The 23,166-nt window shown below is 43.3% G+C and overlaps 2 protein-coding genes and 1 long non-coding RNA gene across 4 annotated transcripts in view; 2 read left to right on the forward strand and 1 right to left on the reverse strand.

Moving 5' to 3' along the window:
- The window catches only part of LOC125180597 (adhesion G-protein coupled receptor V1), a 248,473-nt gene that overhangs the window by 153,291 nt on the left and 72,016 nt on the right, over nt 1–23,166 (reverse strand). Inside the window, 6 exon segments of the mRNA XM_066985287.1 lie at nt 17,543–17,650; nt 18,893–19,036; nt 19,122–19,288; nt 20,131–20,255; nt 21,097–21,272; nt 22,859–23,121. Coding sequence (XP_066841388.1) covers nt 17,543–17,650; nt 18,893–19,036; nt 19,122–19,288; nt 20,131–20,255; nt 21,097–21,272; nt 22,859–23,121 — 983 coding nt within the window.
- On the forward strand, nt 6,256–15,393 carry LOC136787901 (uncharacterized). Of its 2 annotated transcripts, none has more exons than XM_066985312.1 (9): nt 6,256–7,475; nt 8,144–8,206; nt 8,407–8,551; nt 12,289–12,363; nt 12,670–12,735; nt 13,173–13,244; nt 13,544–13,615; nt 13,975–14,076; nt 15,051–15,393. In XM_066985312.1, the coding sequence occupies exons 2-9, from the start codon at nt 8,183–8,185 to the stop codon at nt 15,215–15,217; spliced, it is 723 nt and encodes a 240-aa protein (XP_066841413.1). In that variant the 5' UTR covers nt 6,256–7,475; nt 8,144–8,182; the 3' UTR covers nt 15,218–15,393. The 2 variants fall into 2 exon arrangements, with proteins under 2 accessions (XP_066841413.1, XP_066841412.1); XM_066985311.1 differs by having other exon boundaries at nt 6,262–7,670.
- Nucleotides 17,683–22,976, forward strand: LOC136787910 (uncharacterized). The gene is made up of 2 exons (XR_010826973.1): nt 17,683–18,333; nt 19,130–22,976. It is a non-coding gene; the product is annotated as an uncharacterized lncRNA (long non-coding RNA).

Below are 23,166 nucleotides of genomic sequence, written 5' to 3' on the forward strand. Positions count from 1 at the left end.
ACATAGACACCCACAGGAACAACAAAACTTTCTTAAAAGGAGCAATAAGAACCATCCTGGCTAGTCTCCAAATTTTAGTTCTTACCTATTAAGACTCAGACCCACAAGCATGACTGCACAGAGTTCTACAGAATACCATTCATTTCTGTCAGATTACATAGCATTTTCTGGGCAAACGGATAAATTGAAAAACTTAGACTTACTGGTAATGTCAAGTAAAATGTGAATGTCTCATCAGCCTCCGGAAGATCGTCATCACAGACAGATATATACACTGTTCGGTTTGTTTCTGTATCAGGTATAAATGCAGCTGCATATGTGTCAAAAAAGTCTCCTGTATCTTCTCCATAAAGCTACAATAAATACACAAGTGAATGACATTTTCTTCTTCCCCTACAATCTTCTTTAATATTATTCTGGACTAATTATATGGATTTCATGCACTTTTCTATGCACATGATTCCTCCCACTGTTTACCCTGCCGTTATACAATTTATTTCTAGACAGAAAGTACAAATAATAGCCCCTTGTATCCATGCTAAGTAACCAGAAATAACAACACTTTATTCAGAACCACTTATGATGTCCTTCCTTAAAACTGGTTGTCTTTTGCTTAATGTACCATAGGACCAGTTTTTAATTAAAAGATTGTTCTGAGCACAGAGCTGCACACCATGTATTAACTCACCTGAATTAAACTTACGTTAAGATGCAACTGTCTTCTGCTTTCCTCTCTCACTCTAGGAACTAGAAGGAGCTTAGGAGTTTAACCTAAATTAATGTTTAGATTGCCAAAGCTGGGCAAGCTGAATTTTAAAATGTAAAGCTCTGCTTTCACATCATTCAACAAAAGAAAATTGCACCAAATCAAATATTAAGTAAGGTGCTTATAGGACAGAGTACAGAGCCAGTGGTGTCAAGATTGGCAAAATCTGTAGGCTAATTTTACAGTTTGAAGCTGAGACTAAATGGCATAGTCCTCTTCATCTTACCTGTTTTTGCAAGATTTTCTTGACTGTGACCTGATGAACTCTCAAATTCTCCAATGCATTCAGTAAGTCATTTCAAAAACATCCCCATGGCTGCTACACCTTAAACTACCACCCTTATAGGCACTGATAGTTTGAACAGACCACTGTGAAAAAAGCTATTCTTTTTTTGAGAATAATGAAATTAGAATTTCAGTGAAGAGAAAACAAATTATAGTCGATATTTTTGTGTCTGTAACCTCTCACTGGACATTTTGGTAACTGTATTTTTAAAGTATCTGAGCCAACACTAGACCTACCAAAAGACTTTTATGAAAATGGATTTTTACTTTTATTTTTCTAAAAGAGATCAGGTCTAATACAGAAACTAAGTTACTCTGTTTGTTATGGCAACATATAACACTACTTTCAAACTAAAATCACATTTTCTCAAGGTTTCCTCCTTAGACATTAATAAACTCTGAAATCCCTACAGATCAATTTCTATTCATTGTGATTTTTAAGGTATGTATTTTTCATATTCAGATACAGGAGAATAAACTGTATCACAGTGTAGATACACAGTTTATTTTGCCTACCCACTGAAAAGAATCATAAGCAGCACATCTCTGCTACACTGCTGTGTTGTCCTTACTCACACCCAATAGCATCTTACTCCATGCACATATAGTTTAACACACTCTAAAGGGTTTAATCATTTAAATGGAGTACAATTGAAATCATGGTTATTAACAGCTAAAAGATAAAATCAATGATGTAAAAATAGTAACTCTGACTTCTCAAAGAACTGACTCAAAAACTGGAGTAGCTATTAAAATCCTAAAATCATGGAATAACAGAATAGTTTGGGTTGGAAGGGACCTTAAAACCAACTCCCCTGCCATGGGCAGGGACCCGTCCCAGCAGCCCAGGCTGCCCCCAGCCCCATCCAGCCTGGCCTTGGGCACTGCCAGGGATGGGGCAGCCGCAGCTCCTCTGGGCAGCCTGGGCCTGGGCCTCACCGCCCTCTGAGGGAAGGATTTCCTCCTAACATTTAACCTAAACCTGCCCTCTTTCAGTTTAAAGCCATTCCCCCTCGTCCTGTCCCTACACGCCCTGACACAGAGTCCCTCGCCAGCTTTCCTGCAGCCCCCTTTAGGCACTGGCAGGCCGCTGTGAGGTCTCCCCGGGGCCTTCTCTCCAGGCTGAACAACCCCAACTGCCTCAGCCTGGCTCCATGGGAGGAGGTCCTAAACTGCAGGTTCTAGAGTAATCTTGAAAAGGAGAAGTCATTACGTAGATGCATTTTCATTATGAATGCACAGCTAGCATTGATATCAAACTTTTTCCTGAGCAGCTTGAGCTGGCTCCTTCAGGAAATGTTTAAACCGTTTTCTTGACACCACTGACGCTGACAAAAGGAATTTGCTCAGTTACAGAAAATGGGTTTGGCTTATCCAAACCGTAGAATCACGGAATATCCTGAGTTGGAAGGGGGCCACGAGGATCACCAAGTCCAACTCCTGGCTTCACATAGGACCACCCAAAAACTACACCATGTGTCTGAGAGCATTGTCTACACACGTTGAACTTCATCAGGCTCAGTGCCGTGACCACGTCCCTGGGGAGCCTGTCCCAGTGCCCGACCACCTCTGGGTGCAGAACCTTTCCCTAACACCCAGCCTGACCCTCCCCTACCCCAGCTCCATGCCGTCCCCTCGGGTCCTGTCGCTGTCCCCAGAGAGCAGAGCTCAGCGCCTGCCCCTCCGCTCCCCTCGTGAGGGAGCTGCAGGCCGCCATGAGGCCTGCCCTCGGCCTGCTCTGCTCTGGGCTCAACAAAACCAGGGACCTCAGCTGCTCCTCGTACGTCTTGCCCTCGAGACCCTTCACCATCTTTGTTGCCCTCCTTTGAATGCTCTCTAATAGTTCATGTCCTTTGTATTTTGTATCACCCAAAACTGTACACAGTGCTCATGGTGAGGCTGCACCAGTGCAGCGCAGAGCGGGACAATTCCTTCCCTCAAATTGAAGCACTGTCCCAGTGAAGTACCACATTCCTTTTTGTTGTCTTGGTACAAGCATAAGCAACATTCAAAGCTTCAAAAATACATTAATATTCAGTGACGATACAACTGGCATGGTTTCTTACCGACACAATCGCTGTGACGTTAGCAGGCTTCCCTGTTCTCTCGATTACAAGGCGTATAACGGTTGTACTTGTTTCATTAACTACAAATTCTGTTTGTCCACTGAATTTCACTTCTGTTTCTCCAGATGTGAAATGAATGAGTAGCAATAAAAGCAAATAAACTAATAAAGAATCAGAGGGCATCCCTATAGAGGAAAAAAAAAAAAAAAAGGAATAATTAAAAATAAATTGTGTATCTAAAACATGTAAAACAACCTCTGTTGGCCTTTCCAATGCAGTCAACCTTTCGGGAAGTGTTTCTGCAAATCCTTCAGGTACTGTGATTTTCTTGTAAACTTCAGAAATGAGACAAAAACAAGCACAGGTCTCAGCCATAATCAAGTTAGATAGCATAATTATCTTCTGGATTCAATTCTGTTTTCGTAATTTTCATCTAATGATATTCCAAAAAACATACATCAATGTTTTCCAAATGGAGGAATAAGTAGCTTTTAAGGCAAAAAAATATTTAAAAAAAAACACAACTGTTTTCATATCTAACCAACAAAAAATAGCTTGAGGGTTGACAGTCCAATACTTCTTTTATTTCCACTTTTTTTTTTTTTTTTAAATCTGGTGATTCTCTTTAGAAATATAAATGAACTGGCATGAAAGGTGAAGACCTGGATGTTTGTGGTCATCTCATAGACCATTTTTGACATTTTATGGACCATGAAATGTTCTTAAATATTTACATATTTACATGAGATTCTTTTGACTGCTTCTCTTATCTCCTGATTCTTTCACATTCTCCTGTCATACAGAATCACTGTGGCACATTTTAATGTGATCGTAACCTTTGCACAGACAGATATTTATTTTTATTTGTTTATGCACAATGTCTGGTTTTCTTTTCTCTTAAGATAAGACAACTTACACTAAGGTGGTTTATCTTTCTTACATCATAGATCAATTACATGATGTAATACACATTTTTAAGTTCCAGTGAGGTCATCAGGTATTGATACTCTTAAATATGCATTTTTAAGAGGCTTTGGCACAACAAACTGCAAACAGATGCTATGTTATGCAGAAGCTCATATTGTGTACAGTGGGGATCAGAACTAAGCACTTGGATGTGGAATGGAGCAAATTTCTGCCATGAGATTCTGAGCAATTAATGAACAAACCAAGAGAACATAAAGACCAGAAAGTATTGTGGCATGGATCTTTAATGGAACCAGTTCTTTCAGCAAGTTTCTTTTAACTTGCAGTCACAATTTTATAATTTTAATTTTAAATCTCTGTACAAACAATACAAATAATATTTGTGTAATTACATTTAAATAAATTGTCACTTTGCATAAAATTATGCTTCCAAGTACTGTGTTTTTCAGGTTAATCTGTCAATGTCAATTGGATGGATTGTACAGAACATACTGCATATCAATTATATTTAAGCTAAGCTGTGTTAGCAAGAACTCATCCTCATTACTTGTAACAGTTAATGAAAGTGCAGTCAGAAATGGTCAGAAGATTTTGTAAATTTATGAAAATTTCTGAAAATTACTGAAACATATTTTTTAAAGTGTATGTCAAATTTGTAATCAGAAAACACTTCAGATCCAGTATGGATTTTAAGTCTTATATGTATGCACTCAGATAACATTTATCTTCTACTGAACAGAGAACAAACTAGTCATCAGACAACTAAAATTATCAAAGCTTCAGAAAGAATTCAGGACTTTCTTTCTTCTTACAATAAATTCTGTCTGGATAAGGGTTAATTCTACACTGGGGATTAGAAATAAAACTGCTTTCAGACAATTAAAGAACAGACACGACATAAGTTGCAAATACAGACAAGAACACTAACAGTGTCTCTCAGAATTATGAGATTGGTGGGATGACAATATCAGCTGACTTTAATTACTTGCAATGAAACATTCACCTAGCTCCACTGAACATCACTGAGGGAATAGGTTAGCAATGAAACTCAGTGCAAAAAATCAGGGCCAACCATTACCTCGATGAAAAATTTTACAACGTACTTAAAAAGTGTTTCATTATTTCCATCAAGAAAGTCACACAGTAAAATAATTTTACTGCAGAACTTCACACTGCTACAAACTGAACTTTTATTACTGTGAACACGGTCATTCAAGATCTCTATGTTTTTTTATTAATAAGTAAATGCATAACAGACTTTCAGGAACAAAGTTTTTCCTACACGGTGATCTCTGTGGTGATGTTAGTGCAAAAAATGATTACCATAAGAAGCAAAGATGAAAAATACATTGCAATAAAAATCAGGACTTAAAATCCTCCGCATCTCAAAAGCTGACTCTATTAATCTGCAAGATATTTTTTTTTTATTATTTTTTTTTTATGTGGAACTGCTCAGAAAAATACAAGCCTTCAAGCCTGAAAGTGAACAGTTGCATAACCTTTGTAAACTCCTAGACAATTACACTGTCTGCAAATGCAGGCATCATCCATACTAAACTGAGGAATTTGTTGACCTTTTAGCTTCAGCTGTTACCTTGTCATAGACTTCGCAAATATCTTCCCACGGTACATGCTTCTAGTAAGTAATACTGAAAACATGATCCTTCAGGGCAAGATTACAAAGTTTAGGATTACTTGAATTCTATTACTTCTACTAGAGAGCATTCTAAAACTATAGGATTACTCCTGTGGAACACGAGAGGTTTCACAATCATACCATCAATTATTTAGCTGGTGTGTATTCTTCCTTGTTACATTATTTGTACTAAGATTTACCTTGCACAGCCTGCCAAAAGTAGTTTTTACTCTACTGACATAAACTCAGCTTTGAAAATCATTATTACTTTTTTAAAAATGATGTAATATAGTAAATACAACATCAGAAAAGATTTAGAGAATGCAGAACAAATTTATTCAAATAACCAAAAAGATATTATAGGTCACAGTATTTTATTTTATTAAATACCAACTCAATTTGTGTACTAAATTCCTGGTTTTGCTACACAAATTTGTATTGGAACATAATTTGTTCCGTATGAATTGCAAAGCATAGAGTTCAGCAGAAGCCTTTGTAAAATCATGGATTAAAAAATAACTCTTCCCCACCTTCCTCACCCCAGTATATTGCTGATAATTTTGATTTTTTTCAAATGAAGCTGAAACTGTAGTTCTTGTTCACTGCTAAGTTTTGGTAAACCATGCATTTGGAGGTAAACCATGCATACTCAGATCGCTTCAGGGTAGGTACCTGACAGCTTTGGCCAGTTTTTGAGGGAGGTAGCTGCCTGGGTACCTTCACTTCCCTTCGCTGATCTTGTTTTGCAAAACTTCTGGGCTAGCTCCAAATACAGAACTGCTTGTCACTACCAGCTGAACACCCCTCCACGTTAAGACCCTCCCAATTTTGGCCCTACTTTGGAGGTAGCTGCATGCCTGCTAGCTACCATTGCCTCCTCCAGGGAAGCTTCTGCAAATGTTTGGCATTCTGCCTGAGAAACATTTAGCTCTGGGTATCAGCTGCAAAGCCCTTCAGGGTACGGACACCACAAGTTTGGACAAGTTTAGAGGGAAGTGTATGCCTGGTAGCTACCCTTGCCTTCGCACCTCGGCATGCTTCTAGAAAAAAAGATTTGCCTTCCTCCAAGAGAGATTTTTTTCTTTGTGGATACTAAACTCGGATCCCTCTAGGAAGTGTAACAGAGAATTTTGGCTAATTTGGAGGTTGCTACATGCGCGGTAGCTACCTTTGCCTCCACCACATTGTACTCATGAAAAATTCTGTGTTACACGCGGAAGTTCTGGAAAGACCATACCCAGATGGGGTATCTACCTGCAGTCTGGCCAAATTGGGAAGGACGTGCATGCCCAGTAGCTACCCATTCCTCCTCCCAGGCATACTTGGTGAAATTTTTGGGCCTCTTCCAGAGAGAGAGGGGCTTGTGGATTCGGTCCGCAGACCCCTTCAGGTTACGTACCCGAGAACATTGGCCAAAGCTGTCAGGTACCTACCCTGAAGCGATCTGAGGAGAGGATCCCAAACTAAATCTGTATGTGGAGGTAGCCACAAAGCTCTGGCCAACAAGATCCGCCAGCTGTGTGGCATCCAGGGCAGCATTCGTAGCACAGACGGTTTGTATGTGGTCTTGGACACTGGCTACATGTGTCTTTATGGTGTCTGGGAGACCACCTGCCTGCGACCATAGAGACGCGGTCCTCCCGGCCTGCTAGAGCGGCCCCCCGCGGTCCGCCAGAATCCCAGCGTCCCTTGCGCGCTCCCGCCCGGCCTCAGCGGCTTCCGGCGGCGGCAGAGCAGGGGCGGCGGGAGCAGCGAGGCGGCGGTAGCCGCGGCGTAGCGCGGGCAGGGCCAGAAGGTGCAGACGGTGATGGTGCAGCCCATCGTAGCCTTCCTGCGGCCGGGGGGCGACGGGGGAGCGGGTGGGGGGCGGCCCGGGCCTCAGGGGTCTCGGCCCGGGCCTTGAGGCCTTGTTCCGGGCCTGGAGCTCTTGTCCCCGTGCTGAGCCCTTCACGCAGCGCCGCAGAACCTCATCTTCTGCTACCTGCAGAGCGTGAGTAGCGCAGGGAGAGGACGGGGAGGGGATGGGGATGGGGATTTGGGGGAGGGGTGGGGGGAGCGGGGAGGGTCCGGGGATCCCCCTCGCTGAGTTTTCGGCTCTCACCGGTTGCTCGGGGCAGGTTTGTGGGGAATGGAGAGCTGTGCGGCGTGCTGGTGGGTACAAGGAGCTGCTGCGCAGCGCGGCGTTGCCCCCTCGTGTTAACGGGAGTGGGATCGTGCAGCCGGGCGTGCAGGAGTGTTCCCTTGTGACTGGAAACGTGTTCTTCAGCAAACGTGTAGTATTCACCCGGTCCTATAACACTCTAAAATGTCAGACTGTTAATTGAAAGTGCCCCTGAGAGTTGCTCCTTGGAGTGTTTGGGAGCTCTAGCGGCTATGGTTAGCGGGTATTTCTGAACACATGAGAGAGAACAGAACTACTCGCGGTGTTTGTGTGCCTATTTACTCTCCTCCTTCATTCTGCAGAGGTCGAGGATCCAGGTGTGGCTTTCCGAGCAAGTGAACATGTGGATAGAAGGCTGCATCATCGTGAGTATCAGCACGACCCCGCGTTACGTCGTTAGTTTGTTTTCCCTCATTCACAATCCTATTTTTTCTTGTCAAGAGAAGCTAGCACAAGGGAAAAAAAAAATCGCTAACAATTAGTCTTCATTGTCCAGCCTGGGTCAGCAAAGCTGACGATGGTTTGTGTTGTTGCTGAACTAATTGCCACTGTTGCTGATTTCTAGGGCTTTGACGAGTACATGAATTTGGTGCTGGACGACGCAGAGGAGATTCACTCCAAGACAAAATCAAGGAAACAGCTGGGTGTGTCGTGTGTCTGTGCAACCCGAGCGACGCGCGGTCTGAAACCTGCCTGGGTGAGCCTTCTAGGTAGCAGCACTGAGAGGTACCAACCGTGATGGGCAAAACCCTGCTCAACCACAGGAAATACTTTCTGAAAACGCGAGATTATTCTCAGGTTCTGGGCTCTCTCTAATCCCCTCTTTCCCTTCTCTGTGCTGCAGGCCGGCTCATGTTAAAAGGGGACAACATCACTCTTCTACAGAGCGTTTCTAACTAGAATTTGCCATCCTTAGAACAAAGGTGGCTGCCGTGCTGCGGAGTGACTGAGTGCCAGGGGAACGCGGCCCGCTGGTAGATAGGAAGTTATTTGTAACTGGGGTTGCATGCTGAGGTCAAAAGTCCTTCCTTTGTGGACTTCCTTTTCTTTTTGCTGTGGATCTGATAAGTTTCGCTAACGGTTTGTGCTTTCTCGAACATTACATCTGCATTATGCGGCCAGGGTGGACTCGTTCAGGGCACGGAAGCCCCACACGGTCCTTGAGCTAGCAGGGTGCTAAGGAGGGTGTTGGAGATTTTGCATACAATTGCAGCCCTTTGTTGCTGCAGTGACAGGTTCCTCAGATTCTTTCTAAACGGGGTTTAACTTGTTGAGAATCTTTTTGGGAGTGTTTATTGTGGATCAATCAGTAAAAGTATCTTAGTGGGCCCGTGAGGGATTTGGGGTTGTGGTGCAGTAACCCAGCGTTTACAAGTGTTACTGCTACGCATGCCTGTCCAATAACGTCTCCAGATCAGAGAGTGAGAGCGGGCAACTGGTTTGGATTAAATCTGTCACTTCTTGCTGCTTTGGACAGAGCCTGTAGATTAAACCCTTGTGCTGTTCAATAAGCTGGGGTATCAGATGTGTCGGTTGGGTTTTTATCACTTGATTTATTTTTTTTATCCGTCTGGAGATCTGTCTGTTCTATTTAAGTTTCCCCAAGAGAGCTGAGTTGCTTGGTGCATCGACCAAAGATCAGTTCCCTGGCTGACTTGGGACAACCAGTCCCCTCGTTTTTCTGAGCACAAAAAAAAAAAAAAATTGACTGTAACTGTAACTCAGAAACTAAGATTACCTGAATGGAGAGAAATGAATTTTGATGCACAGGCTGTGCTAGAAATCTGTTAATCAACATTCAGTTTTTCAAAACTTCAATTTGTGTATCACCATCATGAAAATTAGTAAATTCAAGGTGGGAGATCCTTTCCTGAAAGGGAAGGACAGAAATACGAGTCTTGCTGTGGGGCCTACCCAGCGCAGTTCTGCCATTCCGAGAAGTAATACGTCAGGAGTGTCACAGCAGACGTTCCCAGGAAGAAACCTTTGAGGGGCAGCATGACACACTTTATTGGCTAAAGCAGCTTCAGCTGTACAGCCTGCTGCCGGGATGGGGAATTCTAAGTTGTGTTCAAGTTGCTGAGTTCCTTTCAGCATGTAGTAAAGATGTAACGTGCCGATGTGGTTTGGGAACAGGAGGCATTACGTGTCACCAGCAGTGGGCACACAGGGAACAAAATAGTATCTTACGAGGTCCTCCACATCCGCCTTTCATTTTGTCCTTGGTTTGCCAGCTGGAGCTTTCAGGAGGCGAGGAAGGAGGCTGTCCCAGTGAGTAGTTCAGGTGTTGCAGGGTATTTGTGATGCAGTGCTTGTAAAATTTACCTGCCCGCATCTCCTGTTACAGGCAGCCCCCCCCGGGCCCTGTGAGACGGGGAGCTGCTGCCCGGGCTTAGGCCCAAGGTGCCCTGTCAGGCCCAGGGCCGCCCTTGCCCTTGCCCTCGCCCTGCCCTTCCCTCCCGCTCCTCAGCCCTTCCTCAGGCCTTTTGGGCCGTCCGTCCCACCGCCCTGCCCCGTCCCTGCCGTCTCCCGAGGGAAGCAAAGAGTCCCTGGGCGGCCTTCAGGGAGGAGGTTCTGCTGAGGAAATTAAAGCTTCCCCCTTAACGGGCGCCTTGCGAGTTATTGAGTTCCAACCTTCTGCCTTCCTTTCGTAGCAGTGCCTCTGAGGGGTGTGCTGTAAGGTAGCCGTCATCTGGCGCGCTGCTCCTCCGTTTCCCAAAGGAGCTGCCCTCAGGATCTGACTAACTCTGGATGCACCCGGTTGTCACCTTAATTTCTCCGTTAGTTTGCTGGAAACAACCTGCTTGGGTGACCGTTGTGTTTGTTTCTTAAACCTTGGATCGAGGAGGTCTCTGTTTCCTTATGCTGATGTTCACGAGGAAAGTGCAGAAGGGATGCTTACTGTTGCCCGGGTCGGTACTGTTGCCAGGATGGGAATGTTTAGCCTACCGGCCCTCTGGTGCTGTTAGGCTGCACTCGGAGTGTGAGCTCTGGGCCTTATTTGGAAAAGACTGCGTTATTTGAGTGTACAAACCCGAGATATTCTGTGGATAGGTGATTCTCGAACCACGTCAGAACCACTGCTGGAGTCGGACGCGCGTTTGACTGATCAGGCGGAGCAGGTGAACTGAATTTGTTGCTGGATGGCGAGGTGTTCTGGGGGAAGAGCTAGTCTAAGGAAAACTTCCTCTTACTGCCCCTTCCCATCTCAAATGGCCACTGCCTGGGGAAATTGCTTCTTTATGAGATTAACTACAACGTTACAGTGAGGATGAGGAATCATCATTACTCCCATAGTTATTTGCTGCCAGGCCGCAGCGTTGATTTCAGAGATGTTTTTTTTAAAAAAAAAAGGAAAAAAGAAAGGAAGTATGTATTCTTTTACATACTCTCTTTTTCCCGAGAGTAAATGTTGTAGCTTCAGCAGTACCCTTCCTCTGGAAACGATTCCCAGTGCCTGCTCAGACACTGGGGAGGAAAATGACCGAGAGAGCAATGGAGGAGAGCCACCCGATATAAAGAAAGGAAAAAAGGGGTTATGGATGAAGGGAAAGCCACTACATAAAAAATTGGTGCTATCTAAAAATTGGTTAAGGGTTTGGGACCTGCAGGTGCTGCCTACACGTGCGTGTGTTGCAGTCGTGCCTGTTGCCACTGCGCAAAATGGAGAGAGCTTCTTTGTCGAATGCAGCATGAAAGCATGCGCCATTGCCTGGAAGAAAAGCACGGCCTTCCCTCGTGTGGGACTTCTTCCCTATTGATCTGTGGTTTACCTGAAGGTTTACCATAACCTGCATCATATGTTTCAAAACAAAAACAAAACCCAACACCAACATTAAAGGGTGGCAAGGCAGATGCTCATCTGGGGACTGCTGGGACTGACAGGCATTGCTCCGCACCGGTCCTGACAGCAGCACCAGCTGCAGCGGCGGTGGTGGAAGCATGGTGCGAGTGTGGGGAGCCACGGCCCCTGCCTGCGTCCTCTTCCTCCTCCTGGTGGCCCTGTGTGCCCGGGGTGCCCAGGCTGCGCCATGGCGACCACCGGGAGCAGGTGGGTGGGCAGGGCCGGGGCCAACACCAAACCCTGGGCAGCATGGTGCTGCGCGGCACGCGTATGGATGGAGGGGACGGGGACGGGATGGCAGCAGGGCCGGGCGGGCACCGCGGGCAGGGGGCAGGCAGGAGGCAGCAGCCCCGCAGGGTGGCACGGTGGGGCCGTGGCTGCTGCGGGGTTGTTTCCTGCCGGGGGGGCCGGGAGCGGCGCTGGGGCCGAGAAGCCCGGGTCTGAGCCCCTGTGGGGCTGAGGCCGCTGGCCCCTCTTGGGAAATTTCCACCTGCATCTTTGTCCCGTGACATTGCCTCAGCCCCCTCAGTCACTGCAGGGTGCTGGGGAAGAGGGAGAGCACAGCATGCCATGGCAACGTCTCTCATCTCTGCTTGATTTTAGATGATGACGATGTTGGCTCTCGATATCCAGCTTCTCAGCTGGATCATGGTTTGGAGCCTCAGGAGGATCCCCGAGGTACGTTGCGAGTGTGCTTCCTTGAAGGAAGATGGCTAATGGGCTGTAATAGTTTATTCAGGGTCTTCCAAGTGCGTTTGTGCCTTGAGGGGGCTTGCACAAATGAGCCCTGAATATTTCTTCACTTGGAGAGATGCCACCCCTGCCCCTCTCCACAGAGAGGGAAGAACCCAGGCTTTTCTTCCTGTTTGGGCCATGTCATTACCTGAGCCCCAGCCAGTGCCTCCCGGTCACTGAGGAAGAGGCAGGCCCCAAGAGGCAATGGAAGCTCCCCTTACCTGTGTCTGATCCCACTTGTGCCCACAGGCAGTACTGGTCAAGTGCCTCCATGGAATCCTGCTCCTGAGCCTGCCAGTATGGGTCCCACAGGTGGTAAGTTGTCCGTGTTCATTTCCTTGCTGTTTGTTAAGGGTTTGTTGAGCTAGCTCAGCAAGGGTTCAGCTGCTCACTGGCCAGGGGGCTTCTCCATGACAAACATGGATGATCATTTTTCCCGGGGTCTGCACGCTCCCCCTGCAGTGGGGTCTTCCTTTGTGTCCAGCAGAGATCTTCCCGTAAGAAACACCTGAGGGGCCACATCTTTGGCGGCGTGGTCCCTGCGGGGTGTTGCGCACAGCCTGGAGAGAGGATTTGGGAAGAGGCCAAGAGGGAGCCTCCAGCTCAGCAGGCCCCTTTGCGGCTTTGGAAATCCTGGCTCGTGTCTGGGTCCCACATCCTTGCCTGAGCCCCCTCCAGTCGCTGCAGGTCACTAAGGAAGAGGTAGATCACACCATGCACGGGGAATGTTTCTCTTCTGTGCTTGATTGCAGCAGTTCTCGTAGGCTCTGGCTACTCGACACCTCAGCCTGATGTGGACCACGAGCCTCAGGTTAATCTGCCAGGTAAGTCAGCGGAAGGCAGGAGCATCTAGGTGCTGCAGAGCCAGCAGGCACCTTGCGCTTGAGTTGAGACCTGGGGTGGGCACGGGGAGGGCCCTTCTCCGGGCAGCTCCACGCACGCTTAGTTTGTACCAGCACGGTGCCACTGCAGGCACCCAGCAACTGTTTGCAAGATGCTCTGGAGTGGCAGGGAGAGACGAGTGCCGTGGAGCAGTCCCCTCTTTGAACCGCATTCTCTGTCACTCTGGTCAGAAGGAGTATGTTGGCGTAGTTCACAGGAGGGACTCCACTTGTGTTTACAGATGGGACCGAAGGCAAAGGTGATCCAGGCTCCCAGATGGGTTCCAGGACTGAAGCTCTGGGAGATGGCCTGGGTAAGTTGTGGCTTTTGACTTCCTTTGAGAGCTGCCAGCTCAAAGCCCAAACGTCAGCCAGGCATCTCTGCAGGTGGGAGGGTATAGACCGGCACGTGTGTGTGCCCTGTCAAGGCACGAGCCCTGGTATGCTCTCCTACTGAGCTATTGATGTAGATGGCGCTGGGACAGAAACTTCTCACGGGGCTTTGGTTGCAGAAGTGTCCCCAGGGAGGGCTTTGCCAGACCCTCGGCTGCTTCCTGCGCTGGAGCCCAGCTGGTATCCCAGGGGTGGGAAGTCATTTCACTGACTTCACAAACGAAGCCCTGGTCCTCCAAATTGCACTGGTGCCAAAGTTAACTTCCTACTTTCTGTTCAGGTCCTCTAACAGCGAAGGACAATGCTGAAATAAGAAAATCTTCCCCAACATCCCCTGACATCATAGAGGATATCATAAAGGGGTTAGAGGAGGCAGCACCTGGTGGGTATATTTCACTCTGTCCGCCATAAGACTTGGGAAGCTGAGGTTCTAAATCCATGTGTGGACACACCGTAACCTGCACAGCAGGAAGGGATGGATCAGAGCGGAGACACTCAATTTCACACCTGGCAGGCACTGGTGAGCCTCAGAGAAGGCCGAGAGCCTCTGCTGCCGCTTGTGGGTCACGCCGTGTCCCAGGGGCAGCTGCTAGCCCAGCACTACCATAAGTGGTCCGAGCTGTTCCGTGCAAACATTGGTATCCAGCCAGCAGCAAAGGGCTTCTGCTGAACTTGTGTTCAGCTCCCGCACAGCGCTGCTTGCAGCTGGGCGAGTTCAAGGCAGGAGGCACAGCCCAAGGAGTCCTTGCTGTCTCATTTGCCGGGAGACACATGTCACTGCAGGGGAAAAGCACCCTTGGCGCTTACCTCAGTTTCAGCTGATTTAGCTGTCCAATTCTAGTTGGGTTTCAAATGACTTGGCTGTGCTTCTCCTCTTGTTTGGGGACTGTGGGCTCTTCCCTGATGCCCACGACTGTGCCCACAACATGGTTCAAGAGCTTGCGGCTCAGCCTGATGTGTGTGACTCTTGCCCTTCCCATGGGATGGAGTCAGCATGATGGGATGGACATGCTTCTCAGAAGGGCTGTTCCTGCCTCTGAACTGGATGCAGCTTTTTTCTGTCCTCTTTGAAGGCACGAATTGAGCAACATCTTGCAGTGTGCCAAAAATGCACTATGTGCGATGTGAACAAGAAGATCTCCTGCAATCTCCTGGTCTCGCAGCAGGCCAGATTTTGCTGTCTGTGCTGGTAGACTGCCAGGAGTCGAACACTTAGATTTTTCTTTGTGAATGACATGTTGTGTCCTGGTTCCAGTTAGGACAGAGTTAAGTAGCTCATAGTAGCTGGTAGGGTGCTATGTTTTGGATTAGGATGAGAAGAGCGCTGATAACATGCTGATGTTTTAATTGTTGCAGAGCAGTGTTTACACCAGGCCAAGGACTTTTCGGCTTCTCGCTCTGTCCTGCCAGCGAGCAGGCTGGGGGTGCAGCAGGAGCTGGGAGGGGACAGACCCAGGACAGCTGACCCAAACTGGCCAAAGGGGTATTCCATACCATCTGACGTCATGCTAAACAATATATAGGGGTGGCTGGTCGGGGTGGGGGGCCGGCTGTTCGGGGATAGGCTGGGCATCGGTCAGCGGGTGGTGAGCAATTGCATTGTGCATCACTTGTTTCGTACACATTATTATTATTAATACTATTATCAGTATTATTATTGTTATTTTTTTCCTGTCTTAATAAACTGTCTCTATCTCAACTCACAGGCTTCACTTTCCCGTTTCTCTCCCCCATCCCACGGAGGGAGGGGGGAGGGTGAGCGAACGGCTGTGTGGTGTTTAGCTGCCGGCTGGGTTAAACCACAACAAGCACTAATGAAATAGGCCACCATACAACGAAACATAACAGTCTCCGCTATCACAAATGAGTATCACAGAAAAAGAAACGCAAGGTGTCTCAGACAAGTTATATAAACAAAAAAGCCTACCTAGGTATAAAATCTGACTGGTTGGAAATAGTGGTCAGTTCATAGATCTGTGAGCTGGAGTTAACGGACAAAGCAATCAAGCTCTTGCTGATGTTCAGAGACCTTGCAGTAACTGAAGTGATATGATCTGCATATGGGGCTTCCAGCATTATAGAGAATTGGTTCGCTTCAGAGTTCCAAGCATACAGTGTTGTTATATCCTTACCAGCTAGGAGGACATGGACTACATGGAGCAAAGAGGAAGAGAATATTTTTTTAGTCATATATTTAAAAGTTACTGTCTTAATGCCAGAAGTGCACTTTGCAGAACACTGATTACACTGACTTTTAAGGTCTGATAAATACATATGAAAAAATAAAGACATGCATTTCTGAAATTCCAGCATTATATACTAGGATTTGAAAAAAAAAAAATCTCATTTAAGTCTTACCTAAACCTGAAGGAGGCATGAAGACATGGATATTTCTTACATCATGGACTGGAAGAGATTGGAAGTGTCTAAAAGTAGACTGCCCTGTCTCCCAGACAAAAATTTCAGAAGAATTTCCAGAGTCTACCAAGGAACAAAATGACAAAACTCACATTATTTTGCTGCCTTTTAGTTAAATCACACACTGGTGGCCATTCAAAAGCCAGAGTCTGGCAGCTTTAATTATGAAGTGACACTGATTGTATTATTTTCCTTATTATTTGGTGCATAACTTCGATGCAAGAACATTAAGACTGACATTAGACAACATCTAATTGCAAAGAAACCTGTGGACTGCAACAAAAACTTTTTAGTAGCCATAGAGACAAAATGACATATAAAATGTCAACCTTGTAATAAAATACACGTATACTTTGCTGACTAGTGATCTGTGTGTGGCACAAAGCTCAGAAAAGCTTAGAAAGAGTGTGATAAGCAGGTAGATTAAATAGAGTTATTATTTCCCATTGTTACTGGGAAAGCATTTCATTTGTTTTGTAAGTATTTGAGAACAAGCACAAGGCTTTTATTTTCTGAGAGAAAAAGTAGAGATTACTTTCATAAAATACTTACTAGGGTTAAATGCTTATTGAGTACTGTCACCCCCGCAGTGATTCCAATAGCTTTCTAAACTCCTTTACCACAAAGGCCTTTGCTATCAAACAAGCCATTGTATACTCAGCAAACTCATTCTTTGTTTTCTGCTAAATACCTTTTGCAATAATTACAAAGACATCAGATCCAGAAATCCAGGACTCCATATGTTTTATTTCCTTTGCTGGTACTTGATGAAGCTTCCTAAACTCGTTGTTCAACCACTGATACAAGAGAATGTTTTGGCTGGTATTTGACAAAGAAACTAACAGGTACGTAAAGCCTCCTCTAGGAAACAGGGCTATGTCCACAACTCCATAAAGTGGAAGCTGATGATGCAGAACAAATATGTCTTTATTCCACTGGAAAACCTGTGGAAATACAAAAATCTTTTCTTTATATATTCATAATTAGCACCGAGAGAACTAAAACTAAATGACATGCCAAAAAAAATGGGAAGATTTATGGTGAACTGAATTCCTATATTCTTAGGTGGACTGTACTTTAAAGTAGAAGCCCACTGGTAAGTAATTGGTAATTAACCCTACTGCAAGAAGCTGTGCCTGCTCTTCAGAGGAACAGGTTTATATTCAGAAGCTACTTCTTTGTTTACATGCTACATTTCAAAACTGAAATAACAGTAGCAATAAAAACAAACCAGATGTAAATTATACACTCAGGTAGAGAGTATTTATACATCCAAACAAGTCTGGAATTTTAACTGTTATAAATTTCCAATAGAAACAAAAATAATATGTCAGAAATACATGCTTATAGATTTACTTCCTTTCATTATCCTTTCAGAAATAAGCAAACTACCCACATTAAAGCCAAAGAAGACTGAAGAATATTCAAACCTGGATGGAACTGGAACTGTTTGTGTGACTCACAATAATCAAATAGTCTTCTTCCTCCACTGCAAAATGTTTCACACGTCTGGTATCCAGAACAGAAAGAGTCTGTATCTGCAAGGGAAATATGAGGGTGACTATGTTTATCTACATATGTATATAAACAAATACATTTTATATTACATTGTATATAGTGAGAAAAAGTACGCATAGAATGTTAAGAATTCCAAAATTATGTATAAAACTATACATGAAATAGCTTTTAAAACTTTATATTTTATATATATATATATATATATAAGCAACTAATTTACAGAATTAACATAACTTATCATACATTTTCCAGAAAATGTTCTATGACTTGATTGCTTGAGAATTTCTTCCCCCACTTCCAAGCAGAGCTACAGGCTGGGAGATGAGTGGTTGGAAAGCTGCCTGGCCGAGAGGGACCTGGGAGTATTGGTTGATAGTCGGCTGAATATGAGCCAGCAGTGTGCCCAGGTGGCCAAGAAGGCCAACAGCATCCTGGCCTGTATAAGAAGCAGCGTGGCCAGCAGGGCTAGGGAAGTGATTGTGCCCCTGTACTCGGCTCTGGTGAGGCCACACCTCGAGTACTGTGTTCAGCTTTGGGCCCCTTGCTACAGGAAGGACATGGACGTGCTCGAGCGAGTCCAGAGAAAGGCAACGAAGCTGGTGAGGGGTCTGGAGAACAAGTCTTATGAGGAGCGGCTGAGGGAGCTGGGGTTGTTCAGCCTGGAGAAGAGGAGGCTCAGGGGCGACCTTATCGCACTCTACAGGTACCTTAAAGGAGGCTGTAGAGAGGTGGGGGTTGGTCTGTTCTCCCACGTGCCTGGTGACAGGACAAGGGGGAATGGGCTAAAGTTGCGCCAGGGGAGGTTTAGGTTGGATGTTAGGAAAAACTTCTTTACCGAAAGGGTTGTTAGGCATTGGAATGGGCTGCCCAGGGAAGTGGTTGAGTCACCATCCCTGGAGGTCTTTAAGAGACGTTTAGATGTTCAGCTTAGTGATATGGTTTAGTGAAGGACTTGTTAATGTTAGGTCAGAGGTTGGACTAGGTGATTTTGGAGGTCTCTTCCTACCTAGACAATTCTGTGATTCTGTGATTCCCAGGTAATCCTCCCTGCACCCTCAAATGTAAATATATAAAAAATACAAACAATGTAAACAACTAACTATGACAAACTTACATCACTGAAGTTATGTAGTATTTTAGGACACAAAACTAACTCTTGTCACACAGAGTGCTTTTTTCTAAAACATGGCCAGACTGGAGGACCTCCCTTGGTCCTTGCCAACCCATACTATTTTAAGATTTTAAAATTAAAATCGATTTACCCACAACAATCTGTGTCCAGCCATGAATGCATACACACTGTTGTTAGAAGCTCCCTGTGTGGCTCCTCCATGAGTAACCACAAGGTAGGAAGAGGCTCCAATTTGGAAAGACACACAACTTGTAGGATTCCACATACTGAAATTCTGCAAGAAGAATAAAAAAAAAGTAAGATTGTGACTTAAATTCCTTATTAACTAGCATGTCTGGTGTTCAAAAACAAACATTTACCTCAACAGGAACAAATACTCCTTTCCACTGGTAGACAGTAGAAAACAAAGCTGGAGGCATACGCAACAGAACACCGTACAGGATTTCTCTTGAGGTAAAGAAACACCAACCAGATGCTGATTCTTCCACAAAACTTTGCAAGACAGATAGGACACTGATACCACCCCCTGCAATATAGTAAAAAATAAAATAAAATAAAATAAAATAAAATAAAATAAAAACACTATTTACTATTATATTACTCTTGAGATCTTTTCTAACCCCATTCCCATTATTTACCTCCCAAAGCCAGACCTAGTATGAGAAATGATGAAGTTGTGTCTTAGTATTTGTTATAAGTGTATATAAATACATAGAAATGTTACAATGCTAAGGATATAATGAGAGTTAAGCAGTAAATGTATTTTTCATTCATTACAACTGCACATGGAAGACATATAGGCAATTTGAGTCTGACTCATAATAATTGATCTTGGAATTTAGCTAACAAGAGAATTAGCTAGATAGCAAGTAGTAAAGAAAAAAAAAAAAAAGACAAATTACAAAATGTTCATGTTTTGTTCCCCATTTACAACATGTTCATGTTTTTATTCCAAGACGGTCCCTAAGCACCGTCTTGTCAGAACTAAACTCCAGGAGCTAGACTCTTGCATGTCACATGTCATTTATACTGTGTTAGAAAGATCCTGAGTTACAAGTAGTACGGAACAAATTTTATTACACACACACAAATAAATAAATAAATAAATGGCTAGTGACAATAATGTTCATATTAGCAGCAAAGACAGAAATAGAGATTACTGAAACTGGCAGAAGTGGCTGATGACAAGGTGATTCTTAAGCAGCTAAAGTATTTTATCTACTAAATCTTACATAGGAAAATATTAACTGAATTGTGTCTGAATACTTGAATTTACATTCCCAAGCTACATCTCCTGTATGCTTGGCTACTCTCTTACTATCTCCACTTCTACAAAAGCAGTGGACATTCTCTGTAAAGTGAACGTACTGATGCCAAATGCAGTATCTGATGATGTCTCCCACTCAACGCTCACAGAAACGTTAAGCCCATTACTCCGTGAAACTTTCAAATAAGCTGTAGTGTTGGCTTCTTCAATTATGATGAAATTTGTCCTAAATGTGAGAATCATAAAAATAAGGAAAAAATTATTTTATAGTATATTCATTGCTGTAATAAAAATAAGATTTTTACTGTACAATTCCAGATGCAGAATATACAACAGAAATAAAAAGAAAATATTAATAACAGGTTTCAGTATCTGATGGACTGGTAGCTACATTAATTAGGGTTTCCCAATGATCCTTACTACAATCATGCAAAATCATAGGCAATTCAACAAAATCTTTAAACAGACTGAAATTTAAGTATATTAAATTCACGTAATAAATGTTTAGATAATATTATTATTAAATATTAATATAAATTATTAACTCTAAATATCAATGTATTGATAAAATAGCATACATACATTTTTTATTTAAATAGTAAATTTATTTAATCTGTATGGTTTCAGCTGAATGGTTTTTAAAAATGGCAGTCCATATGTGTCACTTGCTTCTGAAAAACAGCCTTCAGTGAAAGTATATTTTTTACAGGTTTAAAAATGAAAGTAAATTATAAAACGTATGACTTCCTGGACACTGATATGAGGTTTGGAACTTTTAACATGGAATACTATCAGTGGAATATGTAGGCACTAGTGAAGTATTAGTTTATAAAGAAAAATAATAATAAATAAATTGAAATTTTGGATTATGAATAGTCCTTTTTATGCATTTTTCTACTCTTTTGTTTAGCAGTAATAGTATTTCACAATACCTTTCAAAGTTACAGATTTACAAATTGGGTTGCTGAATTTCTTTAATGCGATCCATCAAAAACAAAATTGTAGAGAAATATTATCTCTTTGGAGTATGAGCAACTATCTCCTTTTTACTGATCAGTGTAAAGTACCTATTTCCAACTGTATAGATGCTGAAAAGCCCTAGTGGAGCCTGGTTTTGTAATATTGTAATCATAGTTTCCACTCTCGTGCCTAGTCTGGCTCCTCCAGTTGGATTGAACAGGGTGACAATGAAGTGCTCATCCATTTCTGGTTCTTCATCTAGTACCGCAGAAATATGCAGCGTCTGATAACAAAACAAGCATACAATGTTATTGAGACATGATAACAGATGATGACACAGCTCTATCAGAATGTGCTACCTTTTTTTTAAATTTATTTCACTATAAGGCTTTGGATAGCATAGCAGGAGAAGAGCAGCTCATGAAGCTGGAGAGGACAGAATTGAGGCAAGCTCAGACTGAGTTCAGACTGAGGTTCTAAAGCCATCCATCTAGTGGCCTCCATTGGTGCAACACTAAGATGAGCATATTCACTTTTCGTTGTTGTTGTTCTCTTTTCTTTCTTTTCTCATCCTATGATCCTCTGAAGTTTTTGATCCTAATTTCATACTTTTGTTCTCTATTTATTCCATACATTTTTGGGTAGTTTATACTCACAACACAGCTATAAGTGTAATCAGTTAAGTTGGTTTTAATTTATTTTAGTTGGCAGCTAAGCTATCTTCAGGGAAACAGGGTAATCTCACTACTGGTGCTGTCAAGAAAGAAAAGGAAAAGGAAAAAAAAAAGCAAGAATAGTGAGAGATTTGAAATACTCTTTCCTCTCGATGCTTCTTTCCCTCTCCTACACCACTGTGGATGAAGATCAGGTCTTCTAAAGGCAATCTCAAACTAGCAAAGAGCAATCTAGAGAAAGCTAAGTGCTTCACTTTCATTTGGGGCTCACTGTCATCCTTCACACTACTCAAACAAGCAAAAAATTTCATAGGTACGCATAGCCTTGCTGTACAAAATAAAAAGTTAGTGATGATGCATTTGGAAATAATACAAAATTTACAATGTTTTATATTTCTGTTCATTTCCACAATAAACCATATTTACCAACTATATTAAGAAGGCTCCAACTTCTTATAGATCTGCTGCATTGTGATTCCAAATGCATCTAAAGGCCAGAAATTGAAAACCAGTGTTTCCAAGAAAAGTTTGTCTCAGTTTCTATCCTATTGCCTGTAATATGCTAACACTAGCTTCACCAGCTTTACTGGCAAAAATAAATAAATCGAATTGTGATTAAACCTTAGAAGAGTCAGGATTCACAAACTTAAGCTAGTTCATTTTGTAGCTGACATTCTTGTGAGGACAGTATAGAGGCAGTGAGCTTAATACTTAAGTTATTTTCCAATCCTAAGACAGACAACTGTTCTACTTTTTGTATTTGTTGCAGCACATTCTGTTTAGTTCAGACTAACTAAAATGTTAAATTACAGAATGGGATTTTTACTTTGATCTTAACTATTAGGCTTGCAAATTATCACTTTAATTTAAAGTAAGTTTGCATTTCAGCTATAGATTGACTACATAAAAAGAACTGTTCCAAAGCACACATGAACGTTATCTATAGTGTACTGTTTTCAATTTACCTCAACCCTTACAAACTAAGAAACACCTAAAGATGAGCCCATTTAATTTTCACACACTTCCACATCAGATAATAACAGGAAATCAGTCACAGCTCATGACTCAATTCACTTTATGAATGAAAGAAGTAGAAAAAATAAACAGAAGATAAAGCACAGACATTTCTGAAATCTTTCCAATATTTCCAAAAAAAAAGCTTCCTAGACTTCTCTGGTAATAACTAGCATATTACCTTGAACCTGACTCCCTCTTCGAGCACAATATATCCTTGAGAAGGGGTCAAATCCATTGTTGCCTCTGAAGAATTAATCTCACTTACAAGATACTGAACAGTCACAGTGCCAAATATTCCCTGAGGTGGTTCTCTGATAATATTCAATACTGCAACACTTTCCATCAAATGGATAGATGTTTGCTCTCTCAGAAAGAAGTGATTGCTGTTATTGAATGACAAAACTCCATGGCCATCATCATTGGCAAGTATAGTAATTGTAGCTTTTGAAAAAGAAATAATGAAAATATTCTTTGGTTAACATAGTA

The sequence above is a fragment of the Anser cygnoides genome, chromosome 31, assembly GCF_040182565.1.
Source record: "Anser cygnoides isolate HZ-2024a breed goose chromosome 31, Taihu_goose_T2T_genome, whole genome shotgun sequence".
Classification (NCBI taxonomy): Eukaryota; Metazoa; Chordata; class Aves; order Anseriformes; family Anatidae; genus Anser; species Anser cygnoides.